We start from the raw sequence: 24898 nt of genomic DNA on the forward strand, positions 1-24898 counted from the left end.
TTTTTTGGAGTCAGATTATCATGACTCAAAAATTATACATAGACAACAAACCAAGGTTAGATACACAATCCCATGCAATAACATCTTGCATTCTACAAAAATTGAAATGGACTTCATTATTAAGATATAGTAGACGCAAGATTCTTGGGAGTAATAAACTACTATTAATTACAATCACCAATACTTATTAAAATAGATAGATAAAAGGCTTGCAATGGCCTTACACTTCGTTTTCCACAGCCACAAAGTTGTAATCTGATCAGCTCCAACGAGTCAATAACGACTGATCGCAGTGGAGTCTGTAAGAATTTCCGAGTCGACTCGAGGTGTGTTTTAAAACTATGGCCAGACATTTTCTTTTTCCCTCTTCTTGAAATTGGATTTTCCATAAGTCGTAGATAGTTCATAGAGAAGGAGAGATCTCCGCCCTCCACTCTCCGATTTTTAGAGTCCACGTACTGCAGGTAAGAGACTCTCTTTCTCTCTTTCTCATTTTGCAGGTTAGTCTCTTCCTCCTTCTCTACATTCTCTCTCTAGAAAAGCTAGGTTTTACATCAATGGAGTAAAACGAAACCCAGATTTGTGCTATTTGGTATGCATACGTTTAAAATCTTGGAACAAAATCACATTTCTTCCATAATCCGTTGTTTCAATCTAAGATTGATTATTTTTCTATTTGGTTTCCCTTTATCCTAAGAACTTACCAATTAAATTCCAGATTAACAAAAATATCTAACAGTTCAACGTGAATTTATGTCTGTTTGTCATCCAAAAGAAGTTATAGTAGAAGATATCATTGTTTGTCTCTGATTTCAAAGTTAGAATTAGAGAAGGTTAATAAATTGAGACTTAAAACAGCTCAATTGAGTACTCTTGCCTCTTTTTGCAAGAGAAGTGAGTATGTACCTAACCAATGCACCATAACCACCGAGTCGCTCTTTGGGGTGTCCGAAGTGGTCCCCTTTAAGGTGGCTTTCGGTCTCGTACCCTTCTTTCTGGCTTCCCCATTGGCAGCCCTTTACCCATGTTACCCATCTGGGATTCTGACTTTGATACCATTTGTTACAAACCTAATAAACACCGAAACCACCTTGGTGAGGAAATTTATTCCCTTATGTTTTGGGTTCGTGACAATAAATTAACCATATGATTAGGAGAGTGTCATGTAACTTTTTTTTTTTTTTAATACAAAATTAGTGACTTCTAGCACTGTTTCATTAAATATATATAGAGCCAAGCATTTTTCAAGATAGGGGTTAGAAGTTTCGGAATGGGCTGATTTTTTGTGAGGATGATCTCTATGGTGAAGAGATCACCCTCACCAAAAATCAGCTCATTCTGAAACTTCTGACCCCAGTTTACAAGTTGAAAAATCGTGGACCATGTGATTTTTGTAAACCACTTTTGATGAGGTTAGAAGTTTCGGAATGGGCTGATTTTTGGTGAGGATAATTTCCTCATCATAGAGTTCATCCTCACAAAAATCAGCCCATTCTGAAATTTCTAACCCATCCACTGAAAAAATGTTTAGCACAATGTTTGGTTCTCTTTAGGGCCTCCGAACGCTCCCCATGTATATATGTAGAATTATCAATAACCTTTGTTTAGAGGCAATGCTTTGGTCAGTCTAATCAAAACATCTTGAGACATGCAGGTGCCAACTAGCTTAGTTGGTAAGGTCTTTGGGTGATGATTCCAGACACCTGGGTTCAAATCCTGCTAGCACTGAGTTATTGAACTCATTAAAAACAGGCTTATCGATCAAAAAAAGAAGAAAGAAACATTTCGATACATTTAATGTTTCGGGCTCAATGTTATTTTTTCCCAGTTTTTGGCTGGAATAGTAATGTTCCGTCAAACTTCACGAGATTTTGAATCATGGTACAATCAAATAGCATACAAACTAAGTCATGATAAGGAACAATGTCAGATAGACAACATGCAGATTAAAATCCCGACAAGTATAGTGTTTGACAACACTATACATAAGCACTTTAGCAACTTCCACAACCATCATTCTTTCCTGAATACCCCTAAAAGGTTTTCACGATTTTTGTTTAATAAAATCTCTTTACTCATAAAAAATATAGTATTCACTATTTCTTTACTATTATAATGAGAGAAGGCGGAGTAGTAGCAGGGGTGGATTTAGAGTGGGGGCACTCTATTTTTTTTTCACTCTTTATTGTCCCCACAAAATGTTTTCTACTCTTGGTTGCCCCCACATGGGCAAAATCCTGGCTCTGCCCCTGTGGAATAGGGTGAGTCGACACCAAGATTTGGATTCCAAAAGTGCCCCCACCTTAACATTTAAACTTAGTATAATCAGGGTCATTTGGTCAAAACCAAGAAAATTGCAATCCCACATCCCAAAAATCACGTTGATTAATTTTCAAAATTACTAAAGTATCATTTTTACATGTAATCTTCAAAACCCCTTTAATCAATATTTTTTACAAATAAGCCCTTTTGATACATGTGCTTTTACACATGCCACCTTCTAGTTGTCTTTTAAAGTAAAGAGCACGGGTATTGTTATTTTGCAATTGAATTTTTGTAAATATCACGAAATCAAGAAAAAAAAAAAAAAACCATTGCATAATGACAACAACACCTCTTACTTTTCTTTTTTTGGCACTAAATAGCAAAATAGATTCCCTTATGGAGCATTTATGAACGAATGATGGGTTTGGTGGTTGTTAGCATCCCCATGCAGTCTTGATGTATGCAAATCCATTTTTTGTTTGAGGTATATCTGCCCTAATTTTCTATATTGTTTGTACCATATACCAGATTCAAAAGTGGTCCTCACCTACTAACCACTAATTCAACTCTCAATTTTATAGGATATGTATTCTAAATAACATAATTCAGTAATGTTGTGCACCAATTTTCAAATTTTTTACCTAAACCTTTCTTTTTTCATCATAGACGCCTTTTGTTCTCCAATTGTCTATGAAAATGCATAGTTTTTACATTTTTTATTTTTTTTGTTTCTTTGGTTTTTTTTGGTAGGGGTGCGACAATCTTCTTCACAGCAGACTAGTACTCGAGGTGTAATTGAGATGAGAAGCATAGAAATCAGACCTTCAAATTTGACTTGTCAAGCTTCTCCATCCATCAGGTATATTTTTGCTGCCCGTTTATATAAGCCTGTCGTGAATTTTTTTTTTTTGATAAGGTTTATCAAATTGTTGTTTATGGAGGATCATCTTATGGAGTTAATCTGCTTTACACGACTTCACGAGTTTAATCCTGATTATATAAGCGCTCCGATGTAACAAAAATTTATTAATGTAACAAGAACATATTTACCTCAAAATTGGGGCAGGTTTTCTAACAGTAGGTTATCTATTCACTATAATTTTACTTGTGAAAAAAAGGACTTGTGTCATTTATTTTACTATTCTATGAATATCTTCTGTCAAGCTTTTCCTTTGTATTTAAGGCTAGTCTTCACTTTATGGGGTTTATTATTTCTTTGTTTATTTGACTTTGTAATCATAAATTATATAAGATGTACAAAAAAAAAAAAAAAAAAAAAAAAAAAAGGGGAAAGAGAAAAAAATGCAGAAAAGAAATAGAGAGAAGTGGGTCCAAACAGCCTGGGAGCCCAATTGGATATCCAAGTTTGATTTGTACAATGTCACACTGTTGTTGTCATTGACATCATCATAATCGTCTATGCTTTATCCGAGATACCGGAGTCTGTATCATGAACCTTTTTTGCAACATTAATTTATATCTAAAGCTTAACTTTTTGTTTCACAATGTCTAACCAACTGTTTTGGTCTTATGGAATTTCATAGTTCATAAGTTGAGACCCTTAGAATTATTCCCCCCAAACTTATTCATATTAATTGTGAAGAAATTTTAGTGCTTTTTATGAAATGGTTATTTGCAATGATACATTTAAATGTGTTTTACCTCTTTGGACATGCTTCTTTTTTATTTGCTGCTTCAAAAAAAACTTATAATTAAAATGCATATAATGCTACGAGTTTTTTGAATAGTCCTTCCAATTGGTCAATTTCACTACGACACAAGTACCTAACTCCAAAATTCTTATACTCTATGAATATGTTTTTACTATTGAGATCCCATAAGCCACATTTATCACATATTGTTATTTTTAAATTACTAAGATTTCACATGATATTCTGTAATTTTAATTCACTCATTTAGTTAGCGTACAGGTGGACAACATCAATGTATAATTTAGTGGCCCATCTTCTACGTCTAAGTACTTTTTGTCTTGCATAAGCTAAATCAAGTGTCTTGTGCTAAGAGCAATAATTTTGTTGCATTTTTGTGCGATATGAATAACCTGGTACTGGGTGTAAGAGTTATTGTACTTATTGTTCTCTCTCTGCTTTGACATTCCCTGTTTCTATAGGCGATTGCCACAGCCAACATGCATGACTCAAAGGTATCATTGTTATTCCCGGGTCCAGATGGAGGCTTCTGTTAGTTCTCGTCTCCGGAAGAGTTACAAGGTTGCAAATTCCTCAGGATGGCTTGAACCATCATCTTTAGTTTCAAAGCAAGCACTCGAAAAAAATTCTTTGTCACCAAGAGCACTAGTAACCTCTAAATCTCAAGATATATCTACAACACTTCTTGTTGGTGAGGATAAGGTAGGGGTTTTGTTGCTGAATCTTGGAGGTCCAGAGACTCTTGAAGATGTGCAGCCTTTCTTGTTTAATCTTTTTGCTGACCCGGTAAATTAATTTTTCCTTTTGTGTTTGTTACCCACGTTATACATTTATAATTTTTGTGCATCATGTTAGATTTTAAATTAGCTACAACTGACCTATATAGCTTGTGCTAGACCATATCGCTTTTCCTCATGCTGTTGGGCAAATCTTATTGGTTCACTGTTAAGTTTGTTGAATTTAAGTTAATGAATTGTTTGTCGTTGATAATATTTGATCAGTTTTGTTAATTTCATTTTTCGAAAATGTTTTGAAACCCGACTTAGGGCTATAATAGGTAGAGGTCGGGTCTGGTCAATCCGGTTGCACTAGCGGTTGAACTGGATTGACCATATTACCTCAGCGGTTTGTTATGATAAATTCTAAAACTTAAAAAAAAGAAAAGAAAAAGGAAACATTTAAAAATTATACAAAAGTTTTTTTTTGGTAGATATACATATATTGGACTTGAACCAAGACCCTTGCATTGCAATATACTTGGAAATTTATAGAAGTTTGGAGAAGGAGAAAAAATAAGACAACATTTTTTTGATAAGTATAATTTTATTCAAGGAAAAGAGAATGTACAAAGGCAGTCGAGGTGACCTACCTCACAACAAAACAAAAACAAAAACTAACTCAAGCGCAACGACTCTCATCTAAAGACAAACTCTTCGAAGAAAACACTTTCGAATTCTATAAAACTTTTACACCAATTAAATAACAGCTCAATAATATTGGTTAAGAGGTCATGATCTGAGGGTTCTGTTGAGTGTTGTGTCATCCGCCTCCGCTCCTGGGTGTCACATATGCTCACGTATCGTGCCCCAATTCGACCTGTGACCCTCTTATATTCATAGTTGCGCATTCCCCATCAGATTGGTCAATGATTGTCAACATGGTATCAAGTGTGTGTTATCCGCCTTCGTTCTCGGGTGTCACATGCTCACGTACGTGCTCCAGTTCGATCCGTGACCCTCTTATATTCATAGTTGCGCCTTCCCCATCAGATCGGTTTTTTGGGGTAAATGGTTGTCAACAGATTCCACCCCTTGGAAGAGTCTCTTGTTCTTCTCTAACGACACCCCCAACACATTCCGAAGGAGAGATGTCCAGAGAATAGAGATTATCTTTGATTGCTATTATATTCTGCTTCATTTGTTCTTTTCTCAAAATCATATTTTAAAAAAAATATAGAAAATATCATTCATCATCAATGATGCCTTATGTCATATAGGAAATAACAAAATAATGTGTGATATGACTAATAATATTATTTAAAAAATAAAGCTAAAACATTTCTTTCATCTAATAATGTAATGCAAGTCAAAATGTTGCTTCAAACCCAATCTTTTGTGTGATTTGCTACAAAAATTGTAGTCCAAGTCCACCTAACAATCTTTGAAGAGAAGAATGAGATGGATAGTACTATAAAGCCACTCTCCTTTCTTTTGAGATATGGAAGATATTGATCATCCTTGTTGAACATGAAAGCATTGATGAACATGCTCATAGTCCAAATGGCAAAGTTAAAACTACAACCAAGATAAAAAGGACAATCAACTGGCATCATCTCCCGCTAAATTCTGCTTTCTTGGCTATTGTATCCATCGTTCTTCTCTTCACCCATTTCTTTTATATCCATCGAGTAAATATAGATGGGTAATTACTTACCGAAAAAAGCCAGAGTAGATGACTCACCATTTCAAATTGCCTGCTAATATTGCAAGAATCCTCCCAGTTTGCTTACTTCCTGGGAAGACAATGCAGTTGTCTGGGTCAATGGTTCAAAGTGGTTTGTGAGCTTTTCCTAAGTTGGTAAGGGACTTGAAACGTTGAGGGGATCGATTCCCAGTCTAATTATTTGGTTTGAGTTTCAAAACACACTTATAAGATATAGATTTTATTGAAAAGAGATTGAAAGGTCTTGGGGTTTGTCAAGAATTAGGTCCCACACAATGTTGGACATTCCATACATTTGGGCGAGCAACTCTTGTTCCCCTAAATTTAAGGATTGACTATCAAGGTCTTGCATTTACTTGGGAAAAGAGGTAAAGTTATTCATTACGAGTGTAGATATAGATAGCTCATGGACATCCTATTCCAAGCTTCCTAAAACCAACCAATTGAACATTATTAGTGGGTTCTTAATTTGCAAGTGACGTGAAATATCATATTGCAATTACATACATGAAATTAGATATTTAACCTAGATAGGTCCTTTCCCCAAACATATGATCAATTAGGCCGAAACAAAAGTAATTTTTCAAAACAATTTACTATAAGTATTTACAAATTATCTTATATTTCAAAATAATCTTTCGTGTATCTCTGAGAAAACCATCTATGCAGGATTTTGGATATCTAACAATTGTCGTACCCCAATATTGGATTTCCCAACTTAATGTGTATGAATTGCTGGTTAGAACCTTAACGTTGCTCAAGTAGATCACTAATTATCCAATATATACAGTTTTTGGACCCACTTAAATGCATTTTTTTTATAGGTATAGGGTTAGTGGTTAGCAAATGAAGTTGGGTTCAAGGGGTTTGAACAACCCCTTGGACGTGGGAACCACACGTCTTACCACTTATCTAAGTTGGCACTTCACTTAATTGCAATTAAAGCAACCAGATAGTTGCTTAGTAATAGTAAGCTCCTTAGGTCTATGGATCTATTGATCTAAGTTTGTAGATGAGAAGCTCTTTAACTGACATTAGGTTTTGATGAGAGGCTTCTCATGTACAATCAATCAATTTCATATGTGTTGAATGTGCAATCACCACTATGATGGGTTGAGACTTAACCAGTTTCATCCAATGAGAACATACTAACACTATGGTATCCATAGGTTCCTAACTTCATCTGGGCGACCATTTCAAGTATAAGGAACTGGTTAGCTCATTCTCATGTGTCAGCCCGAAGCCAATTTGTTAGCCAACTTAAAGTAAAATGTGAGGATCTTATTTCATACCTCATTGACCATCTTATGATTTAAAAAGGCCTTGTACCCAAATATTATGCATAAACTAACTGATTTCCTCAAGTATTAAGTAGAATGGTATGCATCTCTTAAGTCTAGAAGAATCACGTTCTATTGAAATAACCTTATTTATTGATGAAGGTACCACACAATGACTTTCAAGGGTACTACTTCCAACACCTTTAGTTGTAGTATTTGGTTCCAATGGAACCAGGAAACACCATGAAGACTCAACCTATATTGCCTCACAAGCTAACATGGATACTAGCTAGGTCTAGTTTGTCAATATAGAAATTATTAGATCAAGGTTGAATACAAGTTTTCTCCAGCTTCCTCCACTTAGGCAGCACCTTTTCTTTTGAAACTTTACTTTCAGTAGTCACATACTATTTTTGTTTTGTTTTATTTATTTTATTTTATCACCCCCTTTGGAAGTAGGACTAATCCCTCTGGATACGCCTAGCCACCATAAACTGCTTTTGGGTATAATCGCAGGGGAAAGACTTGATCTCACATCACTAGGGAGCAACCCAGGGCGATGAGCCTCCACCGCCCAGGTCGTGTCAAATAAGAATTTGCTCAAAGAATATCCACTGAGTCATCATTACACCGAAGGCAGGACTTTTCAAGCTATCCTTTCTTTAGAAAATCTACCTATGCCTTCCTTCCAACCCCCTAAGACAATTCAAATAGAAGGATATTAATAAGAATTTGCTGTTTCTAAAAGTTGTAGTGGACCAACCATCAGTTTGCTCAAATGTGTTCTAATCTCCTTGCAAAATTAAAACTTAACAACAGTAGTTGATAAATGGTTGGATGAACATTAAATGGTTAAACTTAATACACATGGAATATCTTTGCACGTTTTGTGTTAAGTTTTGTGAGCATAACCGAACTTTTAGTTTTTCTTGTTCTCTTAATATTTTATCCTTAATGACATTGTGAATCTCTCTGTGAGACTCTAACTTTATAATAATGACAGGATATTATTCGGCTCCCAAGATTGTTCCGATTTCTTCAAAAGCCCTTGGCACAATTTGTATCTGTTCTCAGGGCACCCAAGAGCAAAGAAGGCTATGCAGCCATTGGTGGTGGTTCTCCTCTTCGACGGATAACTGATGCTCAGGCATGATTTTATGTACTTGAATTTTTTTAGGTTCTTTTGGATTTCTCTAGTTAGGAACCACTTCCAATGCATTCTTCCTGCATAAAACTCACTCAGTCTCACAGTTCAATGAGAGGATAATTCCATAAATTTTGTCGAGTTTGTTTGTTACCAAGATCTAACCATCTTCAGTTTATCTCAATAAATGTATCTAAGATGCTAAACGATTTGTTTCAAAATAGGTGATATGTTTCAAAATAAAGAAATAAAGAATTGGTGATATGTTTCAAAATAGTACTTTTTTGATTGAACAAAAGACCCAGCTGTGGATAAAAGGGCGTTATTGGAACACCTGTGCAGAGTAGATGAGATTGGTATGTGTAAGGGTGGTGTCTTTGGGTCTCAGGCCATTTTTTGTTGGTCTTCTCAACCATCTTTTGTAATGAATGCATTTATATTTACTTAAAAAAAAAAAAAAATTGGAACACCTGTGGTAAGGTATCTTGTAATGATCTTTATCAGGTTCTTCATGTCATCTTTATGGCTTCTTGTCTGAAAAATTATTATTTTTTGTCCTGGCACTCTTTATGTCAGGGTTAGAGTTTGTAAAGCTGCTTCTATGCCCTTGCATACTATATGTGGTACCAAACTTCTAATCATGCCATTATAAACTACTCTATAGGTTGTAACGGTGGTTTATGCTTTTGTAAAACATCTCAGTTAACAGTAGCTTTCTCAGTAGTGCATTCCTTTGCTTTTCTTATGTCTTACATTCCCTAAAGCAATCAGTGAATCCCATTTAAAACAAAATCTTCAAAAACAAAATCTCTACATTAAAAAATCTCATACCACTTAAACATCATAAGCTTGATGTTGAGCTCACAAGGTGACACCTCCTCCTCTACTTTATTTGATTTCTTTCCTTAGAAATCTGCCATAAAATAGCGAAAGGAAGGATCCTCTAAGAAATGTGCCAGTGAAGGAGTTAATTAGTACCAACCCCAAAAACTCTCTAAAACAGTTTAGACAAGATCCAGCTAACTCCAAAGAGTAAAGAAGGTACATTAGACGATATTGACGACATTGCAATGAAGAAAAATACAATTAACAAATTGTCCACTAGATTTATTCATGGAATAAACATTTACATGATCTGGTTATCAGTGATGTTGTGATCAACCATTAAAATTTTGTTTAAGGAAGTGGTTTGTAAGTGATCAATCAATTACAGGCGGAGTTGGACAGAATGTTGATTGCCTCAGAGCATCCTCCTCCATCCACATTTCCTTTATTAAATACATATATAATTGCCCTGGAATAACAACCAAATTTTCTTCCTTTGATGTTGTATGCTGTAGAGAATAGAAATACATCCTAAAGCAACTTCCTCCACTAGGGAGCCTCCTACACGACCCATGAGACCTCAATGGTAGCTAACTTATGATGGAACATTGCTTAATTGGATCTTGGACTTATTTCTTTTCTCTGCAACTAAATTTCACAAGAATCGTCATCTTCAACCACCCACTTCTACTCTCACCCTTTAGAATTATAAGCATAAGATTCCTCTCCACTGGAGAGAACTAAATGCCCCTCTATGTTAGATTTAATTTTAAAAACTTTTTTTTGATAAGTTAAAATTTATTGATAAGGGGACAAGAAGTTCTCAAAGAGACAAAAACAACCAAACAAAACAAAGAAGAGAAGCAACGATCACTCCCTAATTACATTCTCCCATCTAAACATAGAATCTTCAAAAAACGAGCCTCAAAACTCCTTAAACTGCTTACACCAAAGGAACAACAAACCGAGAATACTGAAAATAAGCTCTTGCATACTCTCCTTCCCTTCGAATGTACGCAAGTTCCTCTTTTTCCACAAACTCCAACAAATTGCAAAGGGAATTAACTTCAATATAATATTTCACCTGCCAGAAAAAGAATGGGCTTTCCAACTGAAGAGTAGAGAGGCAACCAAACTCGAATGACACCACTGAACTTTAAACAAAGAAAGGAAATGCGACCAAACACCAAAGGCCATCTCACAATGAATAAGAATGTGATCCACAGACTCACCGCTCGATTTGCACAAACAACAAAACTCCCAGGTAACTGACTTTTCTTCCAAAACATTGCAGTTCGGACCCACTTCACTTCTATGGAGGATATGTTTGGATTCAAATTCCACCAAGCGAATGACCTTATCCCATCGATGTAATAGCAAAGCTTAATAGTTGAGCTCGGCTCCCCCTCCCTCTCCCCTATTTCCATCACTCTCCGAGTCCTGAACCAGTAGCCTTCAATTGTTGTCCCTCTGTCATCCACACATGATGGTGCTTTAGCATCTTTGGCAGAGAGAGTAAACCTCAAATCTGAAATGTGTTTTGTTGATTCTTAGGTATAATGTCGATTGACACATTTGTACTAATAGTATGGTTTCTGTTAGCATCAACATGAAATCATTTTTCCAAGTGACAATTGGATTAATGCTGGTGCATTGCTGCTCTCATAAAGAAATGTGGGGCTTAGACCCATAGCTCAGTTGGTTTGACACATTGCAAAACAACTTTGAGGTTGTGGGTTCAAGTCCAGCTTACCTTAAAAAAAAAAAAAAAAGAGCATGAAATCATGGGTGGGTATCAGGGAATTACTATTATTTATCCCATATCAACTGTGTATCAACCAAAAAACACATGGATGCATCACCAAGTATCTCATTTTCATTATTCATATACTAAATGCAACCTAGAACCAGTCATATTTGTGGAATCCTCAAGATAAAGAAAGATTTGCAATGACGTGGCATTTACAAATTGGACAAATGTTGATATTTGATATAGAATTCTCAAATCCAATTGGTTTTTAATATATGTCTGGTGTTTTTATACGGGCTGTTATTTTTCTTGCTTTAGGCTGAAGAGTTGAGGAAGGCTCTTTGTGCAAAAGATGTCCCAGCGAAGGTGTATGTTGGAATGCGTTATTGGAACCCTTTCACTGAAGAAGCTATTGAGCAGGTATGAGTTTTACCAAAATTTGAGTTGTCAATGTGTCATCTATTAAGCTAGGTCTAAGACCATGGTTTGATCACTGAGCATAACGTCATATGGCATTTGATTCATACGATAGTGACGAGGCCATTGTGGCATGGGAAATGTTCTGATATTTTGCTGTTGTTGTTGTTGTTTTATGGGACATTTGGTGTGGATCAATGAGTACGTTTACAAAAGCCACCTATTGTTCTTCAATTGTTGTCCCTGGTGACACTTTATGTTAAGTTTCTAAACTTGGAACATTTTCACCTATGCTATGTAGCCTTCTTCTAAAGGTGATACCATGCGGCTCGACAGTGTTGTATTGTGCAGGAGTTGAAGTGATGGCTAGTATTTAGTTTCCTCTTCTAAACTTCTGAAGATCTTTTGTGGATTCTTTATGTCTTCTTGGATCAAGTCTATTGTATCATGTATGAACGTGTGCCAGACTCACTACAAAAAAGCCTTTCCCCTTCAATCCTACCACCTCTCATATTATGACATTCAGATGGTTCTAAACTACATTGGGAGACTAACAAGTCATTGTATTTGGCACATATTGCTTTGTGATACTTTTTTTAGGGTTTTTTTGGGTCATGTGCTTGTTTCGTGCAAATATAAAGCATTCCTTTCACGTTATAAAAGTGATCTTTGGCATGTAGTCAAGTACGTTTCCTTCTGCTTTGAAGTGCCAAAAATATTATTTTCAATGAAAAATAGCAAAGTGGACTTAGTTACATCCTTGATCTCCTCTTTTTCTTAGCAATAAAATAAATATTTACTTATCAAAATAATAATAATACTATGTTCAAGCCCCAGCCATCTCATCAATAAGCATGCAACAAAAACATTTAAATGGCTTTGTATTTGTTCATGGCTTCTGGATTTTCCATGAATTTCTTGTTTATTTCGTTTATGCTGCCTGACCATTTTTCTAATCCAGTGCTACCTTTATCTTAGCCACAAATTTGTTAGTATTCTGCCTAATTATTGGGGTCAAGCCTGGCTTTATGCTAGTGGAGACTTGGAATAGGTGTAACAATTTCTCTCTTTTGGTTATTTTGCAGATTAAAAGGGATGGAATCACAAAGCTTGTTGTGCTTCCTCTTTATCCGCAATTCTCAATATCAACTAGTGGTTCTAGCCTTCGGCTGTTGGAAAGTATATTCCGGTGATGAATAAGCACATACCGCTACTCGTTGTGATCATTTTAATTGACACCACAATTTCAGTTCTATCTAACAATATGTTATAATGGATGTCCAGGGAGGATGAATATTTGGTTAACATGCAACACACAGTTATACCTTCCTGGTATCAACGGGAGGGATACATAAAAGCTATGGCAAACTTAATTGAAAAGGAGTTGGGAAAATTTGAATCCCCTGAGAAGGTATGAGATGGTTCAAAGTCTCATTTTTATCTCGGAATCTTGGCAGAAACATCTCGGTCTCCGAACTGACCGGAACGAGACATTAGAGGTTTGTCTCGTAATGTTTCAGTTGAGATGCCTCATTTTTTCAACAGACCAAGATTTTAAACCATGGGTTATGGGTATGACATTCTTGCAATGCGTTTAAATCACCCTGTTATTTGCATTTATTTATGGCATTATCTCATTGTAGTACAATCTGGATCAATCATTGTGGTCCTATGCTGTAACTAAATGAGTTAATCGGGGATAAACTGTCATTGCATATTGTTATGCAGCTAAGTCTGTATCCAGAAATTTTACATCCCTAGTTTTCTTTTTGTCTTGATAATTCCATCCATCAAATATAAGTGGTGTTAACTTTGGAGTTGTTTATAGGTGAACTTACTTGAGAAAGTGGCTTGCAGGTGATGATATTTTTTAGTGCTCATGGGGTGCCACTTGCATACGTGGAAGAAGCTGGTGATCCCTACAAAGCAGAGATGGAGGAGTGTGTGGATTTAATAATGGAAGAACTAGAAAAACGGAGACTAGTTAACGCATGTACTCTTGCTTATCAGGTACCTTGATTTATTCTGAATTTTATTTTTGTGGTTCCATTCACTTATTTCTGGTCTACATTTTACTCACAGTAAGTTCATTGCTAATACTATCTTATGAAGATATTTTTGATAGGTTTTCTAGACTTGAAGCCATGACCTCAAAGTAGCATTGCAATGTGTCAACCAACCGAGCTATGGGTCCAAGATTGGGAATCTTATAAATACATTTAAACATAAAAGATTGTCCATTCCTGTGTGACAAACTAATGGCTACTAAACCACTACACCACTAAATCACTATGTATTATTATAAAACAAAAAATCAATAGGAAAAAGGATAAAAAATAACAATAAAATAAATTAGAAATAATGAACAAGATATCTACAATTACCAAAGCATAAAAAAATAAAAATCTTTACAAAATTGTCCCTTACGTGACTAAAATTGGCTTTACTAGAGAAATGCCTTATTGAAGAGGATGATAAATGGTAGAGGTTGTTTAGAGGGATGATGTTTTGTCTTGGGATGGTAGCGTGCTGTTGTGGAGGATGATTAATTTGTTATTTTTTTTTTCTTGGCCGGTCAACTCGATCTCCTATGTTTGTTCTTTGTTTCTTATCACTTCCTTTAATGAAAATTGTACTTGTCCAAAAAAAAAAAAAAATCCTTCAAAGAAGTTGATAATATTCAGTAATTGAAGTGAACCAAGCTTTTTAAGGTTTCATTCTTGGTCAATCATGCTCGTTCATGATTTGTGGTCCATTAATACTCAATTGCTTTGTCTTTGTGATGCAGGACAGAGAGTGAAGAAGATAAAATATGGGGGGTTATTGATGTCCGGTTGGCTTTATATGAGATAGAAAAGGTTGGGACTGCGTCTAGGGTTTATTGGGCAGCAGTTTAGGTGGCTGGAAAGGGTGTGGCAGCAGTTAGGGAGTCTAGAATAGGGATCAATTTGGTTGGGCAGAGATAGATGATGATTGGATGGCGATTTAAAGAAATTTAAGAGGATTTGGGGTGGGTTAAGTTGTCGTAGATCAAGTTACAGCAGGTTTCGGGATAAGAGAAAGATGTAACTGAACCTAGGCTGGTTAGAAGGGGTTTGAGTCTGGTTGAAGGGGCAGGGCAGGCTACAGGTGGTTGGAAGCACCCCAAAATAGGGTTGACAGGAGTAAAAACAGGTTTCGAAGTTTCGGCTGGCAGCATTGGTTCCAAAAGGGTTTGGCTGCAAGTTTTGGGTGTAATGGTTGGTAAAGAATAGAACACTAATTAGAAGAGAGATTGGTGATAGAGGACTAAAGAAGAAAATTGCAGTTCTAATCACACAAACTGACCCACAAACTGCGGATTAAAGAAGAAAATTGCAGTTTGAATCACACAAATAGAGAATCACACACACAAACTTGGGTTTCTGGAGGTTTCACACCAATGAAGGCTGCAAACCTTTCTTTCCCTTCTTATTCATCAAAATCTGCTGTAAATACCTAATACAAGCTATATTTATGGGGCGGATCATGGGACGTAAGTAAAAACAATGGTTTTTCAAAATATGGGTTAGAAGTTTCGGGTTGAGCTGATTTTTTGTGAGGATGATCTCCTAAATCCATCAAAAGTGGTTTACAAATTATTGGTAAAAAATTGACGGTTTGGTGGGGTTAGATGTTTCAGATTCGGCTGATTTTTTTTTAATTTTTAGGATGATCTTCTCATCACAGAGATCATCCTCACAAAAAATTAGCTAAATCCGAAACTTCTAACCCATATTTTGAAAAATGATTGTTATTACATTGTTTTTACTTATGTCCCATGATTCGCCCCCATGTATATATATGAAACTAACTTAAGAGTTTAATAGAAACTCTAAAAACAGAAGCTTACCTAACCAGGACTCTTTATTCACTTAATAAAAGTTCTGAAATTTTAAACAACCCCCTATACTGGCCAAACTTCACTAAAAAAGGCTATTTACAAGCCCAAACTCTATACTAATAAAAGCCCACTAATAACTACTTAAAACAAGCCCAAAACTGACAATTAAAGAAATTAAAACAGAAATCAAAACACATCCTAATAACTAAAAGGAATCTGGAGATCTTCAAGCTTGATGTCCCCATCACTTTGTTTTATATGAAGTTCATGTAAAATGTCCCAATGAAAAAAAGGTAGGATGACCCTCATATTGGATTGCTTCACAGGGTTGTAACCTTGTCAAGCTGCTCTTAGGCCAGCAGTATTGTTAAAAATAATGAAAATACTGTTATCCACATTTCCCAGCTATTCCTTCCAGTTATAAGTAACTAAAATCCACATGATATACACATTAAACTAAATCGTGGAATCATTGTACAATCATTTGCACTGAAATATTGCCGCATTCACCAATCTGATGACTATCGTACACACATGTACTCTTCCAACTTTTAGCATGTTTCTCTCCGGCTTTTGTCCAGCTCCCTCCATTCCTAGCCATGATGTTTCTTATTTCCTAAGTTTGTATATCTTCATATTTCCTCTGGTAAACTGATAAATTACCCTTTTATTCTTTGTTTATTTATTTATTATTATTGTTATTAGAGTCGTGATAATCTGACTCACTTTTCTGTACTCTCTTTGGACTCTCTTCACATAACCGTAGATCCTTTGTTTCGGGACACACAAGGACATATATTTATGGTTTTGTACGATGATGTGAGGGGAGAGTCCAAAGAGAGTTCAGAAAAAGTGAGTCAGATTATCAGGACTTTTATTATTAGTATTATATCTTTTATTTATATTTGTCTTCACTGTACAACTACCATCATGTTTATTTATTTTAATAAGTCATTAGCATACTTATTTACTTATCCTTAATGCATTTACAGAGCAGAGTTGGGCCCGTGGAGTGGTTGAAGCCTTATACTGATGATACAATCATTGAGCTAGGGAAAAAGGGAGTAAAAAGCCTTCTTGCCGTCCCTATTAGGTAGCTATTGCTGTGGACTTTCCATCGTTCTCATTGTGTTGTCTGATGTGTTACCTAGGGAAGGGTGTAAAGTAGGCATATTACTTCAGCTATCTGCATATCTTTAAGTTATTAGTTTACATTATTTCTGTAAGTTGGTCATTTAAATACGTTGTTGAATCACACTTCAGTACTTGATTTGCAGTTTTGTCAGTGAGCATATTGAAACTCTTGAGGAAATCGATGTTGAGTACAAAGAGTTAGCGTTAAAATCTGGTATAAAGGAATGGGGCCGTGTTCCTGCCCTGGGGTGTGAACCCACCTTCATTTCAGATTTGGCAGATGCCGTAATTGAAAGTCTCCCATATGTTGGAGCAATGGCAGTCTCAAACCTTGAAGCTCGTCAGGTAAATGTTGTAAACTTATGAATCAAATAATGGAGCTTGAATGAAGTGCTTTAACCTAGAAATAGACAAATTTGTTGATGCTAGAGTTGAGTAGGATTTATCAGACTTTAGAGAGCCCAACAAACCAATGCTTCAATGCAGTAAATGTTTTCAAAGGCATTGGGGACGTACGCCTTGGGGCTCATCTCAGGATGAGGCCCTCCAAAAAAGCCTCAAGGCTTTAAGGAAAGGCCCCTTTCCTTCAAATGCGTACACCTTATTCAAAGATGCATTGAAAATAAATTTATGTCTTACCTCCAGGGGGTTGGTTTAGTGGTAAAACTAGCAACAGTTGTGGGTTCTAAAGTGGGTGGCCTCTTGATTTACCTTGTTGCATGTTGGGGAACTTCTGTGGGGTCGGGGTGTGCAACTGTACAGATTAGTTCACATCCCAAATGGGATGTGGGATACCCCTCGTTATCAAAGAAAGAAAGAAAGAAATTTGTCTTTGAGGAGACACCTTTTGATTAGTGCGGACATCTAATGGGGACATGCTCTCTCTCTCTCTCTCTCTGTGTTTTTGTCGTACATTGCATAATAGTTCTTATAATTATAAACTTGTCTATGTTATAACATTCAATTTGGATAAGGTTCTTATTTCTGTATATTACATAATTTCTGTTGTCCTAATCTATACAAGTCCTAGTCTTCTTCTTCCTCCTCCTCCTCTTCATCTTCTTTATTCTTTTACCATCACTTTTTTTTCTTATTTATTTTTATTTCTCATTCTATGTCAAATCTAATCCACTTCTTCTTCAAGTCTTAAGTGTGGTGTTAATGCCTTTTCAGTTAGAATGGTACTTGCACTCTTAGGTGTTACTTTTTTTCTTCTTCTTTATTCTTTTACCACCACTTTTTCTCTTATTTTTATTTTTCACTCTTTGTCAAATCTAGTCCACTTCTTCTTCAAGTCTAAGAGGGGTGTTATACTTTTTTAGTTAGAGTGGTACTTACATTCCAAGTGTTGCTTCACAGTTGAGGTTTACACTTGGAAAATTGAATTTACGGAATTATGTATGTGGTTCAATTTTATTTTGGTTTTGAAGAATTTGGAATGTGGATTGGATGTTGAACTTTGGAATGTGGAATTGTGGACTGTCATAGTTTTTTCTGTTTTTTTTTTTGGGGTTCCCTAATTCTCTTTGATTATAATTTTTTGCTATTTATTTATTTTAATGTTAATTATTTATCCATTTAAAAATGCACGTTCACGAGGCTTACACTAACCCCAAGATTTTGGGGTAGGACTTTGGTTGTTATATTTTATATGCTCGTGAGATTTGTGTGTTACTCTCAAGACTTTTGGCTTGTGAATCACCTTGCCTTGACATTTAAAAACATAGAATTAGAAGGTAATATAGCAAGATTGTATCTCTACCATATATAACTTGAGGAACCTTTTGTGACATGACACTTTTTCAAAATATCCCTTTATACTTCATGCCTTAGATGAATTATTTCTCACTTGAATTTTTAGGGATGTTTTTGTAATTTTATTTGGAAGGTAATTTGTAATATCATTTGGGTTTGCTCTCTAGTAATTTCAAGAGACAACGCGTATCAGCCCCAAGGCTAACCACCTTTCTCTCTTTCCACTCCTTGTCTCTTAAAAAGTAGTTTTGTTTTTGTTAGGATCTTTTACAATGCTATAACTTTTGATCAACAAGTCATTCTACAATAAAATGTTACTATCCTGAAAGATCTCTTCGAGATCTTAATTCTTAACAGTGATACCCATTGCTAAAGATTTTATTTTTTTCAATATAAAATTATTATATGAAAGTTTTCTACGATGTCTTTGGAAACTTTTTTTTTTACTACCAACAATGATGTATCATATATTTACCTTTTTAGTAACTTTTTTATTCTAGAAAAACTCTATTATCCAAAAAAATAAACTATGCAATGTCTTTCCCCTTGGTGTTTGTGTGTCTATATATAATAAATTAATAAGATGAATATGATAACTATGTTAATAAAGGTGAGCAAAAAGGTATAAATTAAGTACTACATCCCCCCCCCCCCCGATCCTAAAAAAGAAAAAGGGGGAGGGGGGTGATTTGAATTTAAAAGAAAATCTACTTTTCCGCTTTATAGTTTTAGAATGATTGTCTAACATGCTTTTACACATGATTCTATCATTTGGGTTTAAAGGACTAGTTGGATGAACCACAAAGATTTTAATTTGCCAAAAGTTCATCCCCTTTAGATCTTAAAACATGTATCATGACCATCGTCAAAGCATTATCCCAAAACAGGATCAACTGAGTGAATCCTGTTTATTTGAAAATCTTAAAACTCGTATCATTAGAGCATTATCCCAAAAAATTTGGGTCAATTGAATGAATCTTGTTCCTCCCACTAAATTCTATCCAAAGCCATGACTTTTATTAATTTGTGTTCACATTTGGTCTCACTACCTCAATCTACATTCTTTTTGGTCTTCCGCTCGTTCTTTAAGAACCTTCAATTTGCATGCTTCTCTAATGGGAATTTGATATAGGACATCTACAATCCTATTTAGAGTTTTAGTAGGATTTCTATTTCTAGTTCTAGTAGGATTTCTATTTCTAGTTCTAGTAAGATTTTTATTTCATAGTTACGTTAGGAGTACAATTCCTTGTTAGTTTCTAATTTATTTTAAATTCGTTTTTATTATTTAGGTTATAATTAGAAGTGCTTAGAAGTATCCAATTTGAGTTCTAATAGGATTAGAAAGTTAATACTATGTTATAGATAGGTTAAGAATGTTAATTTTTAGTATTTTAGTAGGATTCTAAGTTGTTATGATCGAGTTATTTATATAACGAACTCAAAATCCGAAAATTAATAATAATCAATCAATTCAATTATTTTTTAGCTCTTAATTACTTTTTAGCTTTATGCTTTATTTTCTTTCAAGCTATTGCTTATTTATCAATTGAATCTATTGATTCAAATTGATTTAGAATATTCTATCAACACAATATCTTAATTTCTATCGAATCTCTTGATTCACATGCTTCTCTTATGTCAAGTGATATCAGAGCTTTTGCTAAGATCCACATTCATGGCTGGTGAAAGAGAATTCATCACTAAAATTGAATTGGAAGCTTAATTCAAGAAGTTTGAAGAAGGTGAACATTTCAGTTGTATTATCCGCAACTTATTGCCAATATAACATGTTAATCCTTTAACTCAACAGTCTTTTCTGGACTATATGCAAGGTGCACAAGGTAAGTTGTGCCAATTAATTATAGATAGTGGAAGTTCAAAAAATATAATTTCGAGCTACATGGTCGATACACTCAAGCTACCTACTACATAACACCCTACACCTTATTCTATAGGTTGGGTGGACGATGAGTGCAAGAAGAATGTGACAAGCCAATGCTCTCTTTCTTTTAGCATTGAGAAATATAAGGATGAGGTTATAGGTGACATCGTCCCAACGGGAGCATGTAACACCTTTTTGGTATGACCTTGGCTTCATGATAATGATGTCACATACCGGGGTAAAGCTAACACCTATTCTTTCATGCATAATGGTGTCAAAGTGATCCTACATTATTCCCATTCAAAGCCCAAGGCTACCCAACCAATCTTTGAGAATGATACATGCTTTGTTTCTATCAACATCAACGAGGACTTAAAGGAAACAAGTCAAGTGTTCCCAATGGTAGTGCAACCTTCTAATCGAGACCCTCCTACTCAAGTTTCTCATCAACTGCAACCCCTCCATCAAGAATTTTCTTGTGTTCTTCCTTCGGACTTGCTGGATTCATTGCCCTTCATGAGAAATATACAACACCACATTGATTTGGTACTCGTTGCAAGTCTCCCAAATCTGCCCTATTATAGGATGAGTTCGAAAAAATAAGACGCATTGAAAGAACAAGTGAGGAAGAACCTTGAAGCTTCCTATGAAAAGTACAACGTAGATGTCGAAAAGCATAGACGATTCAAGATCTATGAAGAAGGAAACTTGATTATGGTTTATCTTTACAAAGATCGCTTCCCTGCTAGAACTTACAACAAGACCAAGTTGAAGAAAATTAGACAACTTCGTATCTTGAAGAAGATAAAAAATAATGCTTATGTAATGGATTTACCTGGATGATATGCTATGGTCAATTAAATTCTCTAAATAAAGTTTGAAGAACGGATATCACTGGAAATTGATTAGAAGGAGAAATGAATGGAAAAAAAAGAAAAAAAAGAAAAAAAAAAACCTTAAAGAAAAAATCAAGGACAAGTTTTTTCAAAGAAAGGTGGCCTGATGTAGGACATCTGCAATCTTAATTAGAGTTTTAATAGGATTTCTATTTCATAGTTATGTTAGGAGCATAATTCCTTGTTAATTTCTAATTTGTTTTAAATTTGTTTTTATTATTTAGGCTATAATTAAAAGTGCTTAGAAGTGTCCAATCTGAGTTTTTATAGGATTAGAAAGTTAGTATTATATTATAGATAAGTTAGGAATGTTAATTTTTTGTATTTTAGTAGGATTTTAAGTTGGTATGATGGAGTTATCTATATAAGGAGCCCCAAATTTGAAAATTAATAATAATCAATCAATTCAATTATCTTTTCTCTCTTAATTACTTTTTAGCTTTATGCTTTATTTTCTTTCAAGTTATTATTTGTTTATCAATTAAATCTATTGGTTCAAATTGATTTGGAGTGTTCTATTGAACATAATATCTTAATTTTTATTGAATCTTTTGATTCACACATTTCCGCTACGTTAGGGTTGTAATGGACCTTTATTGCACATGACCAAATCATATCAACCGACTTTCCCTTACGTTGTGTTTTTCTCCATTTCTTTTGTTTGAGTTGTTTTTCTCCATTCCCGATGCACCTGTTTTCAATGTCGTTCTTCTAAATCAAATAACTAACTTGAAGTTGGAGGCGGCACTCTATATTTTGGGGGACTACGAAAGGATTTTCCTTGTTCAAGCAATACTATATTTATTGCATGGACCAGTTAATTAAAAGAGGTTTTATTACACCGAATCAGTGTTGTATGTGTCGATCTCAGGTGGAAACGGTAAATCACTTACTCATTCATTGCCGGGTAGCTCATCACATTTGGTCGCACTTCTTGTCTTTATTCTGCATAGTAGGTTGCTTTCCACATTCTGTGAAGGCGATGTTGGAATCCTGGCTAGCGTAGGGATGTTCCTTCTTGTTGTCTAAATGGATTCTTTGATTTTTGGCCTCATTTGCAATTTGTTGGGGAATCTGGAAAGAACGCAACCGTCGTATTTTTGAAGGGAAAGTTTCAATGAGGGAGGGTCAAGTTCTATTGATTTTGGAGCTCATGTTCTCTTGGAGCAAACTTTGTAAGGAATTTAAGGGGGTTTTCTTTGAAGATTTCGTAGTGAGATGGGATAGGGTTTGTTCGTTGTTGCGAGAGTAATCTGTTACTCGCGTTTTGTTCTTGTTTTCCCTTTCTTGTCTTGTCGCTTTTACCTTTGTTGGGTTGGTCTTCTCGACCACCCTCGTTTTCCTTATCAATAAAACTATCTTTATCGATAAAAAAAAAAAGTGAGGTTAGTTGTTAGTGGTTGGTAATGAGTGGGTGAAGTGTGGTTTGAGCCCGGGTCGTGGTATCGACACTCATGAACCTTACCAACTTAGCAAGTTCGATGGACTAGTATTTATAACCTATTTGTATGCATTTCTGTGCTGATGAATGAGTTGCATCGCTGTTAATAGGATAATTACCACGGCCTCATCTTCAGTCTTGGTGAGCACAAGGTTTTAGACCTTATCATTGATCCTTGAAAGTTTGATATGCTGACACGTTGTATGTTTATTAGGAATAAAGTGTGCACACTCTTTTTCCTCGTTGGTACTTCACAAGTACATCTAACATCAATTTTTTTTTTACTAATTTTTAGTAGTTTACTTTGTCGACTAATATGATGTTTGCTTCGAACCCATACATAATGTAACATGGAGATTTACGGGTATTTGTTGCAGTCTCTCGTTCCATTGGGTAGTGTAGAAGAGCTATTGGCAGCATATGATTCACAACGTAGGGGGCTACCACCACCTGTGACGATGTGGGAATGGGGTTGGACCAAAAGTGCTGAAACTTGGAATGGTAGAGCAGCTATGCTGGCAGTTCTTGTTCTATTAGTCTTGGAAGTAACCACCGGGCAGGGTATTCTTCACCAATGGGGCGTATTTCCCTTGTTTCGCTGAAGTCTCCGCAACTCCTCTCTTAATGAACGAAACTGTGAGTAAGACTCGTCTCATTCTATTGCTACCTCTATTTGTTTATTCATTCTTGGTATTTATTCATGCATTTATGACATCTGAATATTCAGTTAGGTCAAAGCATCGACGCTGCTATAATATTGTGTTAGGCTACAAATGCAGGTACAATCGGAAGCTTTCGTATGCATATATTATTTCTGTGCCATACGGTTCCTCGAGTATATCCACGTAAGGGTCAGAGATTCCCATTTGATTGATGTATTTGTATCCAAGTTCCGTTTATGAATGTATTCACTCTCTTTTGGGACTTTTGCCTTCTATCTTGTATTTTTATTATAAGTGTCATTTTACATGTAGACCAAATGTAACATTGGATTTTAGAATCGGATTATGGGAAGAATAAGATTGTAGAATCAAAGTAGGTGTTAGCCAGAGAAGGAAAACGAGCATCCAATTCTGGAGAGCAGCTACTCCCCGCAGGAGTCAGAAGACTCTCTCAAAACAGGCTACAACCAATCACCCTCAAAGTGTCTTCCAATAATTATTTGAGTTTATACATTTATTTGCTTTCATTGACTATATATCCCCTTGGGTACTTGTTTTGCTTTTGAACCCAACGGGTTGCAAAATGTCGTTGTTTCGGTTTTACTGTATGGTAGCTTGAAATAAAGATGGGAGGATGGAGAATTGGACTTTAGTCCATCCTATATTTCATGTTTAAGCTTGTCTTTGATTCGTGGGAAATCTGGGGAAATCATTTTTTTTTATTGGGATAACTTGATTTTTCTGTAATGACTAAAAATCAATTTCTTATCCCTAGGAAATTTGGGGCCAGCTCTTTCAGGTTGATTGTTGTCGGATTCCAATCAGTTTTTTGTCGGAATCCAGTTTTTCATGTGCGATAGAATGATTTTCTTGTTGAATCTCTCTGTAATCAATTTGTTAAAAACTCTTGGTGTGCTTTGATGAAAAACCAGGACCAGCTGAAAATAATACTCTTGGGGTTTTGGTATGATTGCGTATAGAAATCTGAAAAAGCAATTTTCAAATGTATTTATTTGAATTTATTTTCATGTCCAAAGTGGTTTTCCACCTTAGGGGATTTATGAGATGATTTCCTACTCTACCCCTAATAAAATGATTCTCACCTCCTAATGTGTTTTTTAATTTTTTATGATGGTGTATGAACTTATGTCTGACTTGGGAGATTGGGAGAGCCAGGGCTGGAGCGAAGGCATATGGGTCCCTTCCCCGGGCACGTGCAATGCCCGCACATCACACGCAATGGGTAAGTGAGGGTGTGCCCTCGTGGGTGGTCCCGAGGAAATATTGCTCCTATTGGATATCGAACTCACAACCTAGAGAATCTCACTGCTTATTGGATCCAAAATTGCCATTGAGCCATCCCCTAGAGTACACCTCTTAATGTTATTTTCACATTGTTCCCAATAAACTAAAATCAATTCTTTTTCTTGATATTTTCTTAGGCCTAATAAAATGAGGGATGCCATTTTT

The 24898-nt window shown here is 35.5% G+C and overlaps 1 protein-coding gene across 1 annotated transcript; it reads left to right on the forward strand.

Annotated features, from left to right (window-relative positions):
- Positions 1–477: 477 nt before the first annotated feature.
- Positions 478–24104, forward strand: LOC147401819 (ferrochelatase 2). The gene is made up of 12 exons (XM_086443235.1): positions 478–500; positions 3016–3124; positions 4397–4721; positions 8661–8804; positions 11695–11796; positions 12879–12982; positions 13078–13204; positions 13651–13803; positions 16648–16748; positions 16933–17134; positions 23144–23402; positions 23494–24104. Exons 2-11 carry the CDS (start codon positions 3066–3068, stop codon positions 23366–23368), a joined length of 1542 nt encoding a protein of 513 aa, XP_086299361.1. The 5' UTR covers positions 478–500; positions 3016–3065; the 3' UTR covers positions 23369–23402; positions 23494–24104.
- The last annotated feature ends 794 nt before the right edge of the window (positions 24105–24898 follow it).

The sequence above is a fragment of the Akebia trifoliata genome, chromosome 5, assembly GCF_017979445.1.
Source record: "Akebia trifoliata isolate Shusen 1 chromosome 5, ASM1797944v1, whole genome shotgun sequence".
In the NCBI taxonomy this organism is placed as follows: Eukaryota; Viridiplantae; Streptophyta; class Magnoliopsida; order Ranunculales; family Lardizabalaceae; genus Akebia; species Akebia trifoliata.